Here is a 12,500-nt window from a genome sequence, read left to right on the forward strand (position 1 = left end):
ATCTCCACATGTTCTATATATCTCCACATGTTCTATATATTTCCACATGTTCTATATATCTCCACATGTTCTATATATCTCCACATGTACTATACATCTCCACATGTTCTGTATATCTCCACATGTTCTATATATCTCCATATGTTCTGCATATCTCCAGAAGGGCAACAGAACATACAGTGTGCTATATACAGAGGTTGTGTACAGAGCAATAGTTGTTTGAGTGATCTGGTCATAACTAGCATGTTTGTGCTTTTGTGGCATTCAAGCTAGTTTAGGTACCATGTGGAAACTAGTTGGGCATCTGCCATAGTGCGAGGGGGGCAGGAAACACCCTATTAACTTCAGCATAATACACACACACATATACACACACACATATGCACACACATACCTTGGCTGTGCGCCCATGCTCCAGACAGTCTTGCAGATCCAATTTATCATTTACCATAGCAGTCAGTGGCCTGCAAGAGAGAGAGAGAGAGAGACAGAGAGAGAGACAGAGAGAGAGACAGAGAGAGAGAAGAGAGGGAGAGATAGAGAGAGAGAGAGAGGGAGAGAGAGAGAAGGGAGGGAGGGAAAGAGAGAGAGAGAGAGAGAGAGAGAGAAGAGAGAGGGAGAGAGGGAGAGAGAGAGAGAGAGGGAAATGGTAAGCAGGAGGTTGAGGAGAGAGTGAAGAGATATACGTGGAGACGGAGAGAGTGAAAAGAAGGTGAGAAAATATGAACTGAACAACGGATCTAGGTGAAAACAAGAGGGCTGTTTAATATAAGGTCAATGAAAGATTAAAAAGCATGATGGCCCATAAATGGCATAAATGTATAATGTCAGGGATTATAATCCTGTGAAAATATTGATGGCATTATCCTCTGGGGTATGTTTAATGGCATTGCCATCAGATATAAACACTTGCATGAATTCTAAATCCCAGGGTGATGCCATGCTATTTTCAGAATGATGCCAGGCTGATGCCATCCTTACCGATTCATGCCAGGCAAGTTGCCCCAGAAATATCGAGCACGGTGGGCAGCCGACACTTCCTTGGCATCGATCATCACAGGGTTACACTGCAGACAGATACAGAAATAAACAGATTACATTTAGACACATACACTTGCATAATTTCATAGAGGCGTTCAGTAAGAGGTTGAGCATCCATACTGAAAGATGATGCTGTCCTTGCGTCCTTAGTCCAAAGTTAGATTGCAGAGAGTCAGGAACTCGGGAAAGTAGTTTAGCGTAAGAATACGTTTATTCCAGCGCATCACACAATAAACTCGAATAGCACGGTACACTAGAGAATTATTTCAATGTTCTTACAGAGAATTACATCTCTTATAGTGTAGAATTAACATGTAAACAATGACATGAGGTATGGGGAGGGGAAGGGTGTGTCTGGGGGTCAAAGTAGGAGGTATCAACATGAGGGGGTGTGAGTTAACTTAGTTGAAGTTAACTCTAACTTCTAAATACTTAATTAATAACTTAATAAATAGTTACAAAATAACTTCTTGTCTAAATGCTAAGAATGCCTGGCTCCGAGACATCTCATAGACTAAAGGTCAACCATCGATTCTAACAGCTCAGGCTCCCAACGCAGACATGGGCCAACAATCAAGCTTGATGTTTCTAGCTGGCTTCGGACAAAGACCAGGAATCGAGTTTGATGGCCATGGCTGACAAAGACCAGGAATCAGCCCTCATGGCTCTGGATTCAAGACACCTAAAGGTCAGGAGCCAGGTTTGATGGCTCCGTCTGTGGACCATTGGTGTATATTCAAACTGAGAGTAGGGGCCTGTTTGGTAATATATGGTAGTATATGGAATTCACCTAAATCTAACAATACGCTACACCAATTATGCCTGCAGTGCAAAACACAGCCACCAGGGGGAAGTCCTGAGTGATTTTAAAATGATGATTTAGCGATAGGTCAGGCATGTAATCAAATGCTGTCAGCAGCTAATCAGATGACACTCAGTTGACCAATCATGTTCCCATTCCTAAAACAGGGATGGTCCATTTAAACCCTTTTCAACCCATTTAAACTGCCCATTAGGAATCCCATGCTACACACCCTCCATCTCCCAACATCTTCTTTCGCTGACGTCTGAAGTGTAAACATGTATGATAATATATGGTTTGTGAATTTAAATAAGCCCTAGTACTTAAATACATACAGTCTTGTTACTGTAAATAAATACATAAGAAATGCTTTCAATACATTCGTGGCTTAACTCTGCCTCAGCAGCTCCATGTGTTCTCGGGCCTCTTTGCTTCTGATGTTTGCTTCGCTAACTGGCTAGCTGGTATTGATCACCCCTGCAAGTGAGCTGCATCAATGTCCACCATGAAACCCAGTAAAGATGGCAACGTAAAATGCCACTGCTGACTCAGTTTAATGTGGGAGGGTTCAGGCTGCTGCTCAGGGTCACATGACAGGGTCATTCTACCGACATAATGGTGTTGCACAGTTCTACATTCTTTACCTTTCTGTTCTGTAGTCCTGAATTTCAAGTGCATGACTGTCAACAGGTATACTTTAAATGTGTGTGTGTGTGTGTGTGTGTGTGTGTGTGTGTGTGTGAGAGGGAGAGAGAGAGAGAGTGTGTGTGTGAGAGAGAGAGAGAGAGAGAGAGAGAGAGAGCTTACCTCCAGGAAGCGTGAGATGTCTCTCTTGTCGCTGACACCCATGGCCACCACGTTCTCGAAGAGCCAGAAGAAAGGCCGGTCATCGCCAGGCTTGGGCCGGGCCTCATGAAGCAGCCGGTAGAACTCAAAGAACAGACGACCTGTCCCTTCTAACCCACATTAGTACATAATACACACACACACAACACAACACACATACACACATGAATATACACATTCACAATAAAATTCACACACACATATCACAACACACATACACAAACTGCACACAGACAGCAAGCACACACACACACACACACACACACACACACACACACACACACACTTGGATCCTCACCTCCGCATACTGTTTACATGGGTGAGACACACACACACATGAACAGAAAACACACACACACACACACACATGAACAGAAAACACACACACACACACACACAAACTCACACACACACACACAGCACACACAGACAGCACACACACACACACACAGCACACATAGCCCTCAATACACACACCAACATTATACACATTAGAAACACGTCCTTACCGTAAAGGCCTTTCCTGGCAGGGTTGACTATGGACAGGTCATTGCAAGGGCTCCCACCAATCACCAGGTCAAATGGACCCCACTCTTGAATCTGAGAAAGAAAATGTACACACATCCGTCATTTGCACAGACACACAGAAGACAGACGTAGAAATATATGGAGTGAGTGTGGAGAGGTGAGGAAAAGAGGGATATACAGGAAGTATATTACAATTAGTGAAGCAGGAAGACAGGAGAGTTGAAATACAAACCACGAGAGAGGGGAAACAAAACAGTGACAGAGAGAGAGAGGGAGAGAGCGGGAGAGAAAGAGAGAGAGAGGGTTGGGGAGGTTAGAAGACAGAGGAGGGTGATGAAGAGGGATTTAAGAGAGACAGAGAGGAGTGGAGGAGAGAGGAAGTGGGGTGACTTACGTGCTTGTGCAAGACGGTGCGGACGTCGCCCACGTACATGACCCTGCCCTCATGCCGGACCATGCCCACAGTGATGGAGTCCTCGCACACCTCAGACGCCACATAGCGTTCCACCTGGAGGCCCAGGTCACGCAGCACCACTAAGCCTGGGAGTGAAAGGGCAAGGGTCAAAGGTCAGTGTGGCTACCATGGGAACCAGGTGTGTTTTCATACAAACTAGTAATCCCGTCCACCTAAGAGGATTAGTATGGGGCAGTAAAGCTTGAATTGTCCGCTGCTAATATGTCAGGACTTCAGCGTTCCCTAGGGTCATCAAAGGATTATATATTATAAAATGTAAGGTATGCAATGGAAGTGTGAGGTGCATAAAAACCTAACTTTTGTTTATATTCTTTATCAACAAAGTGTGTGTGAGTGTTTGAGGCCTCCCAAAACTTGCATATCTAAAAAACAATACCCAAGACATTTTTGGAAGGTTTTTTACAGTATGGGACACAATTCAACAAGCACAATTCACACAACAGTGACTGATATTTACACATGAGCCCCCTGGTGGCCAAGTCCACCATGTCAAATGTGTTGAAAGCTCCTGACTTAAAAGAAAACATCTGCACACGCACCTGTGGCGATGCCATCAAACAGAGACAGCACACGGATGGGCTTCCTCTTCTCAGCTACTATTGGGGCATAGAGTCTGGGTGCCTCCTAGTGAAGGCATCCAAAGAAAGGCAGCGATAGAGAAAGACAATGAGGAAGAGAGAGAGAAAGAGCGAGAGAGAGAGAGAGAGGGAGTGGGAGAAACAGATAGAATCAGATAAAAGCAAATGGTTTGAATGAAGCCCCATTAAAGGAAGGAAGGCAATACCACTGGACTCATTTCACACATGGAGAGTTTGAGTGTTGTGTAAACAGTGAGGCGTGATGATTGACTTCATAGTCTACATATATATATATATATGGTATGGGTCTGCACTCACAAAATCCTGGTCGTGGTTGTTGGCAAAGAAGTGCTGTAGGCGGGTGGGCCAGTCGTCGCGGCGACGCAGCAATCCGTACACGTTGCGGTCGCCGCACATGTAGCAGTTCCACGGGTCTTCTCTGATCGCCGCCTGTGCTGCACCTGGACCCACTAACAGATCCACACACTCCACACAGAAACACCTGCACACACACACACACACAAACGTAAACCTACTGCACATGGGCATACAGATATGAGCAAGCAGACACAGGCACAAACCTGTAGACCTGTAGAGTACTGGGACGTACACACACACAAACACACACACGTGCAAATACACACACACACACACACACACACACACACACACACACACACACACACACACACACTGGTATCGATATACATACACAAAATACACAAATGGTGAGGAAAATTTACAGCAGAGAATATATTGACTTCAGTCATTTCTGTTAATTACTGTAAGTTCTGATTGGCCAGCCGTGTGTGCATGAGATGAACCCAGGGTATGATTTTGGTTGTGCGCTGTGGCCCTGACCTGCAACAGTTGTTGTTACCACACATGAGCACCTCCCGACCTCCACAGCAGATGGTGCAGTAGGACTGGTAGCCATCGTCGTCATACTGATACGCACACTCCAGAAAACAGTTCTGAGAAAGAAAGAAAGAAAGAAAGAAAGAAAGAAAGAATGGCCCGTGCGCCCTGTCAGCCCTGCAAAATCATAATTTCTTCAATTGAAGCCCATCCTCTCATATGGTTCTGGGCCTAAACCCAATTCCCCTCTACATCCCCACACCCCCAAGACCCCTACTGACAGGTCCCCTATACCAGCTCCACGTTAGCTACACACTATCTACCTCTATAGTTACCAAGAACCCAGCCAATCTGCATTTGAAAAAGTGAAAAGAGGACCACAGCTCAGTGTTTTGAGTATAAAGTCTGAACACAGGTCAGTATTTGAAGATAAGGACTGACTGCACATCAGTCTTTGCTCACCTTGCAGCTCTGGCACATGGCTCCATTGAAGAGCGGGTGTTCCCGAGACACATTCAGACTCCCACAGGAGATACAGATATCTGTACACAATGGCGAGAGAGATACAGAGAGAGAGCGAGAGAGAGAGAGATACACAGAGAGAGAGATACAGAGAGAGAGAGAGAGAGAGACTAAATAACTGTCACTGAAAATACAGTCTTGAGAATAGAGCGCTACTTTGGTGCACACACCGATTAATGTCACCACATACATACTGTAGTAATCTACCCTGTTTGTGTCTGAGCTTAACGCCACTCTGAGTTCACCTGCTATAGCCCACACCTGGCTACGTTTGCTAGCCTGCCAAGCTCTACTGCAATACTGCAATAGTATACTGAAAAATGATCTCTATTGAGAATACACAGACAGGTAAACACAAACCGATCCAAGAGCTACCACACACACACACACACACACACACACACTTATGAACACTCGTGAAAAGGCTAAGATCATCTTACCTTCAATATTTCGGCACTTCTGTCTGACTTCATATATGAGCCTCTCTATGGGGAGAAAAGACGTCATATGTAAATAATGTACTGATTGAAAGTCTGAGTTCGGGATAAATGTGTGTGTATTTTGTGTAAGACGGCAATGAGTGAGCAGCTGCTGCTGTATGTGTGTGTGTGTGTGTGTGTGTGTGTGTGTACCCTTTGTTCCCTCATCGATGATCTCTTTGATCTTGGGCTTCTCCATGGTGCTCTTGCGTGGCTTCTTGGCAGGGGGCGGGGCATACGAGGCAGCTTCTGGCTCCGCCCACGCATCCACGTCCACCTCTGTGTATGGGTTACGCTCCGCTGTGACACACACACACACACACACACCACTGAGGTTAGTAAACAGAAGCGTGTGTGTGTGTGTGTGTGTGTGTGTGTGTGTGTGTGTGTGTGTGTGTGTGCGTGTGTGTGTGTGTGTGTGTGCACTTGTGGTGTGTGTGTGCGTGTGTGTGTGTGTGTGTGTGCACTTGTGGTGTGTGTGTGTGTGTGTGTGCATCTAGTCCTCACCCTCTGGAGGCTCTAAGCCTTTGGCCCCTAGGGGCTGGAACCCATTGCTGGCCCACTCAATCATCTGACGGTTCTGCATTTCCACATTCTTTGCCGAGTCGGATTCATCGGTCGACACACACTCGGGGAACACCTTACCCGAACGTGTACTGGCCACCTGTACACAAACAAACACACACACACACACACACGTGTAACATTTCAAGGTTTAAGGAATTATTATTATTATTATTTATGGAACACTTAAATAGCACTGTTTGAACAGACATGAGCCATTGTGTGTGTGTGTGTGTGTGTGTGTATGTGTCTGTGTGAGAGAGGGTGTGTGTGTGTGTGTGTGTGTGTGTGTGTGTGTGTGTGAGGGGGGGTGTGGCAAGGTTAAGCTCTAATTGTGAAGTGAGAAGGGTGATGTTTCCTGAGTCCCAGGGACTTGCAGGGTTTCTAAAGATGGCTGTGTGGTCAGTCAGTTATTCAGGAATGATTCATTATAAGAGAACTGCAGTAATGCCATTTGTCCTTGTCCTTGTGCTTGTGCTTGTCCTTGTGCTTGTGCTTGTCCTTGTTTTTTTTTGCATCCCAAAAGCCACTGCAGAACTAGCTCATGCTTAGTTTTTGTTTGGCTTTTGAAGTCTGGCTTTCGAAACACACACTGCATCAACACCAAAAAAATCACATCCAGTCAAGTCATGATTCAGAGAGTGTGTGCTTGTGTGTGCGTGTGTGTTCCACCTGTGTGTGTGTGTGTGTGTGTGTGTGGGACTGTGTTAACTTGTTCTCTCTGAGTTTGGGCTGCTCCTAAATGATCATGATCTAAGTCAGCTTGCATTCCTAACTTGTGTGCAACACTGGGGGTGTCAACAACATATTTGTCAAAATTCACGTTCAGGGACCAGAGCCAGAAATGTCGTATCCTCCTACAACTGTTCCGCCTCGTTAGGCATTAATTAGGCGTTAACATCTGTCTGGATCATTATTTTTATTAGTAAACAAGCTTTCTAATGAGCATTTAGTGTGAGTGTGTGTGTGTGTTTTCACCTGTAGCACTTCGAAGATGGCTTTCCTGTACATGGGTTGCTTGTTGTAGGTGGGTTGATGGTAGGCTGTGGAGAAAGAGCCCATGGGCAGCAGCTTCTCTACACACACCTGAGAGAGAGAGAGAGAGAGAGAGAGAAAGAGAGAGAGAAAGAGAGAGAAAGAGAGAGAGAAAGAGAGGAAGGGAGAGAGAAAGAGAGAGAGGAAGGGACAGAGAGAGAGGGAGAGCAAGAGACAGAGGGAGGGAGGGAGAGAGAGAGAGGGAGGGAGGGAAAGAGAGAGAGGGAGGGAGGAAGGTAAAGAAAGAGTGAGAGACAGTCATAGATCGAGGGAGGGAGAGAGAAAGGAGGTCATGAGATGAGGATGAATCATGAAGAAAGTACAGAGAATAAAAGGAGAAAAGAGAAGAGGACGTAAGAATGGAAGAAAACCCCAGCATGCCTTTCTGAGAATTCAATTTTAGCAGCATGGCCATTTCCTCAGCATGGTTGACCACAGGCAACACAACAGACCCGTTTGGATCATTGACTGTATATATATCTCTATGGTTTGGATCAATGTCTGTATATATATATCTCTATGGTTTGGGTCAATGTCTGTATATATATCTCTATGGTTTGGATCAATGTCTGTATATATATATCTCTATGGTTTGGATCAATGACTGTATATATATCTCTATGGTTTGGATCAATGTCTGTATATATATATCTCTATGGTTTGGATCAATGTCTGTATATATATCTCTATGGTTTGGATCATTGACTGTATATATATCTCTATGGTTTGGATCAATGACTGTATATATATATATCTCTATGGTTTGGATCAATGACTGTATATATATCTCTATGGTTTGGATCAATGACTGTATATATATCTCTATGGTTTGGATGATTAGTGATTCATCTGTTCTCTGATTCCTACTTCACAAATCCCTCTACCTCATTTACTAGGGTCAAGGACAAATAATGGTTGAGAAAAACTAAAACTTTCCAGAAATCCTCTTACAACCCAATGTTGTCACATTTCCAGTCCAACAGAGTGGGGAATAATGACAATAACTGCTTAATTTTTATTGCATATTAGGACCGGTTGCTGACCCAGTACTTCCGCTAGTAACTGTAGTTTCATTTATGCACTTCCTAGTCCTGACTTGGCAGCATGGCACATGGAAAAGGACATGGCTACTGTGCCCATGAACCCCCCCAGGATTGGTAAGCAAATTAGACAAGACTTCATTTCATGTAATAACCATAAGGATTCACATCAAATTGAAACAGAAGTATGACATTATTATAATCAAATTACAGTACATGCTATCCATGTTGTGAGTCATTTTTATAGTTCCCTCATGGGTGGCTGTGTGTTAATTACAGGCTGTGATAGCCAGTAGTCTGCTGCGGGCAGACTGTGAGTAACACATGGGGACACACATATGCCTGGTAGGAGGCGCGGTATGTGGTTCCTGCTCACGAGACATGCCAATGTATGCTCACGAGACATGCCAATGTATGCTCACGAGACATGCCAATGTATGCTCACGAGACATGCCAATGTATGCTCACGAGACATGCCAATGTATGGCCAACGAATAGGGCTGCTAGACCAATGTTTGATCATCGGTATACCGCAAGAGGATTAATAAACAGATGCATACACACACACTCACACGCACGCACGCACGCACTTCTACACACATTCACCATCAAAGGGTGTTTAGTTAGGACATACACACACATGCCTACCCTGAGCCTTATGAGAAAGTGTAAACACACATACGTGTGTGCACACACACACACACACACACACACACACACACACACACACACACACACACACACACACACACACACACACACACAAACAACCACACACTTACCACTGAGAACTTTCCGTCTCCAAACCACATGACCCAGCGGGTGCCCTCGGCGGCGCGGCTGCGTCCGGCCATCCACCAGGACACGACCCTGCCGGGCCACCAGGAGAAGCCCCGCAGCTTCCCCCACACTAGCTCACCGATGCCAAACCCACAGTTGTCCTGTAACACAAGACAACACAACACAACACTTATTAATATTCACAAAGATACACACACACACACAGACACACACATACAGTTTCCCCCACACCAGCTTGCCTATGCCAAACCCACAGCTGGCCAACAACACAATACAATATAACACTTATTAATATTTACACACACACACACAGACACACACACACACAGCTCCCACCACACCGGCTCACCAGTGCGATGATCTGAGGCATAAATCTGTGGTGGTCTCTAAGGGTCTGTATTATCAGTGATGGTCTAAAATGGTCTGTGCTGGTTTCAGAGGTACCTCATACTCCGCCTCTGGGTCCGAAGGCTTGGCCATAGTCTTGGTGCCACTGGCAATAGGGACGGGCTCTGGTGTCGTGGCAACAGTGGGGGAGGCAGGGTCTGTGTGCTGCTGCACTGGGGGTGGGTTCGGAGCTGGGGGCATGGGTGTGGGCGGGGAAATGGGCGCCGACTCCTCCTTTTTCTGAGGCTCGGCTCCTGATAGGTCGTTCATCGTGTTCATGACGGCCGCCTGCTGGGCCTTCTTCTCAGCCTGCAGACGCAAGAACACGCGTCAGAGACGCACACACATACAGCAACACGTCACGACACACACACACACACACGGCAACACATGTAGAAACACACTCATACCGAGACACACGCCAGAGACCCACACACAAACAGCAATACACACGGCAAGGGCATACACAAACACACGCCAACACACACACACAAACACAAACACATACAGCTACACACTGACATACACATGCCAACACATGTTAGAGGACATCACGAGGACATGCCAACACAGACATCACGGACACAAATACATCCGCCAAACACACGCATAAGAGATCCGCACATATCCGCATGTGACAGACTCACACACATACAGCAGCACATACACACAAACACAAACACATACAGCAACACACTCACATACACATGCCAACACACAACATCATGGACACACACACACACAAGCTTTAACAACACTCTCATCATGGATCCAGGCACATACATCAACACACATAGAAATATACCTGTGTCAGGGACACACTACTATATAAATACCACAGACACACTTAGCAACAGACATTGACACACACACCGACATACAGATTGGTTAGTTACAACCACAAAATACAACAGGGACACATACACACTTGTCAGGGACAGCACCCCACAAATGTCAGGGACACAAAAATATACACACACATATCAACACAAATACACGTCACAGTATAAATATTCGGAACACAAACACCAGCAAAAACACTCACAGAGAGACAACAAGCACCCTGGGATTCTTGTTTGAACACAGATTCACATATAAGGGTATGCTAGAGTAGGCACGCATATACATTGCTCAAATGAGTAAGTAACACACACACACAGACACACATAGACATGTGCTCATACACACACACACACACACACACACACACACACACACACACACACACACACACACACACACACACACACACAGACAGGTATGTGCTCATATTGTGGTACCCCAAGCTGCTCTTGGGGTTCCACTAGGTATAAAGTTAGTGAATTCTCTTAGCAGGCCTATACAGGGCAGGCTCTAGGACCCTGTGGAGGTGCTCTGGGGACAAGGGAGGTCTGATAGCTGATTGCAAGCTCAGGTGCAAATTGTTAGACTAGTTTGGCACCTGAGCAGCAACTAGTTTGTAAGAAGAGTTTTAGAGGAGAGAGAGAGAGAGAAGCAGGACTGACGAGGGAAAGGTTCTAGTAACTCTGTGTTCAAGCCTGTGGGCTTAAGGCTTTTGAGTTAAGTTTGATTACCTAAGTTTGAAAATGTTAAGAGTTAATAAATGAACCTGTTTTGATGAAAAAACACCCTCGTCGTGTCTCTTGGAACGCTGGGCGTTCACAATACACACACACACACACAGATATGTGCTCATATATACACACACACACACACACACACACAGAGATATGTGCTCATATATAGACACACAAACACACACACACACACACACATACACAAACACACACAAACACACACACACACACTCACACGGATCTCAATCTGCTCAAATATTTGATCTACAATACATGGCCCCTTGCTGTAAACAACTCATTCTTCATGGAATCTTGACCCCACCCCATCACAGATAAGTAAATCTCACATGTATAAACATGATTTCATTGTGACTGTGTATGTGTTTCAGAACGTGCGTGTGTGTGTGTGATTATGTGTTTGTGCACATGGTATATGAGTTCAGGGAACCCTGTCTGACCTTCAGATGAACCACCTCCTGGTTCACCTCCCATTAGTCTCTCTCTTGTTCCCCTCTATATAGTTCTCCTTTCCCTCAGACTTTCTTTGTCTCTATATAGTTCTCCTTTCACTCAGACCCCCCCCCCCACAATGTTTATGACCAGTTTATACAAAGATACTGAAGACACAAGAAAGCACAGAATCCCACATGGCCGTAGCATTTCTCCAGCTATCTCTTTCATTAAGCAGAATTCTATAAACAGTAGCCAACGTTACACTAATCATCATAGAGGGTAACTGTTCTAGCCTAATGAAGAACAACCAGAATGAGAGCTGTCTAGAAACAGAACATATCGCCACATTTTTTAATTAAAGTATTTACTATTTCAGCTGATAGGAAGGTAATAAGATTTTGTGATATGCCAGTTTGGTTGTGCATGAAGTAAAGTAAAGCCGTAAGGATTCCTGCTCCTGGCAGAGGGTGTTGCACAGGCAATGACAATTCTTCACCAGCCTACCCATTATTCC

The 12,500-nt window shown here is 45.2% G+C and overlaps 1 protein-coding gene across 7 annotated transcripts in view; it reads right to left on the reverse strand.

Annotated features, from left to right (window-relative positions):
- LOC105907267 (DNA (cytosine-5)-methyltransferase 3A) overlaps positions 1-12,500 on the reverse strand; it is a 57,831-nt gene that overhangs the window by 2,724 nt on the left and 42,607 nt on the right. For all 7 annotated transcript variants that reach the window (XM_031581071.2, XM_031581073.2, XM_031581072.2 and 4 more), the window contains 15 exons: positions 10,014-10,265; positions 9,551-9,709; positions 7,672-7,779; positions 6,637-6,793; positions 6,283-6,429; positions 6,091-6,135; positions 5,591-5,670; positions 5,132-5,244; positions 4,589-4,772; positions 4,232-4,316; positions 3,612-3,757; positions 3,199-3,289; positions 2,651-2,799; positions 982-1,067; positions 395-464 (listed from right to left, as the gene is read on the reverse strand). In XM_031581071.2, coding sequence (XP_031436931.1) covers positions 395-464; positions 982-1,067; positions 2,651-2,799; positions 3,199-3,289; positions 3,612-3,757; positions 4,232-4,316; positions 4,589-4,772; positions 5,132-5,244; positions 5,591-5,670; positions 6,091-6,135; positions 6,283-6,429; positions 6,637-6,793; positions 7,672-7,779; positions 9,551-9,709; positions 10,014-10,265 — 1,872 coding nt within the window. The remainder of the gene's footprint in view (positions 1-394; positions 465-981; positions 1,068-2,650; positions 2,800-3,198; positions 3,290-3,611; positions 3,758-4,231; positions 4,317-4,588; positions 4,773-5,131; positions 5,245-5,590; positions 5,671-6,090; positions 6,136-6,282; positions 6,430-6,636; positions 6,794-7,671; positions 7,780-9,550; positions 9,710-10,013; positions 10,266-12,500) is intronic.

The sequence above is a fragment of the Clupea harengus genome, chromosome 15, assembly GCF_900700415.2.
Source record: "Clupea harengus chromosome 15, Ch_v2.0.2, whole genome shotgun sequence".
Classification (NCBI taxonomy): Eukaryota; Metazoa; Chordata; class Actinopteri; order Clupeiformes; family Clupeidae; genus Clupea; species Clupea harengus.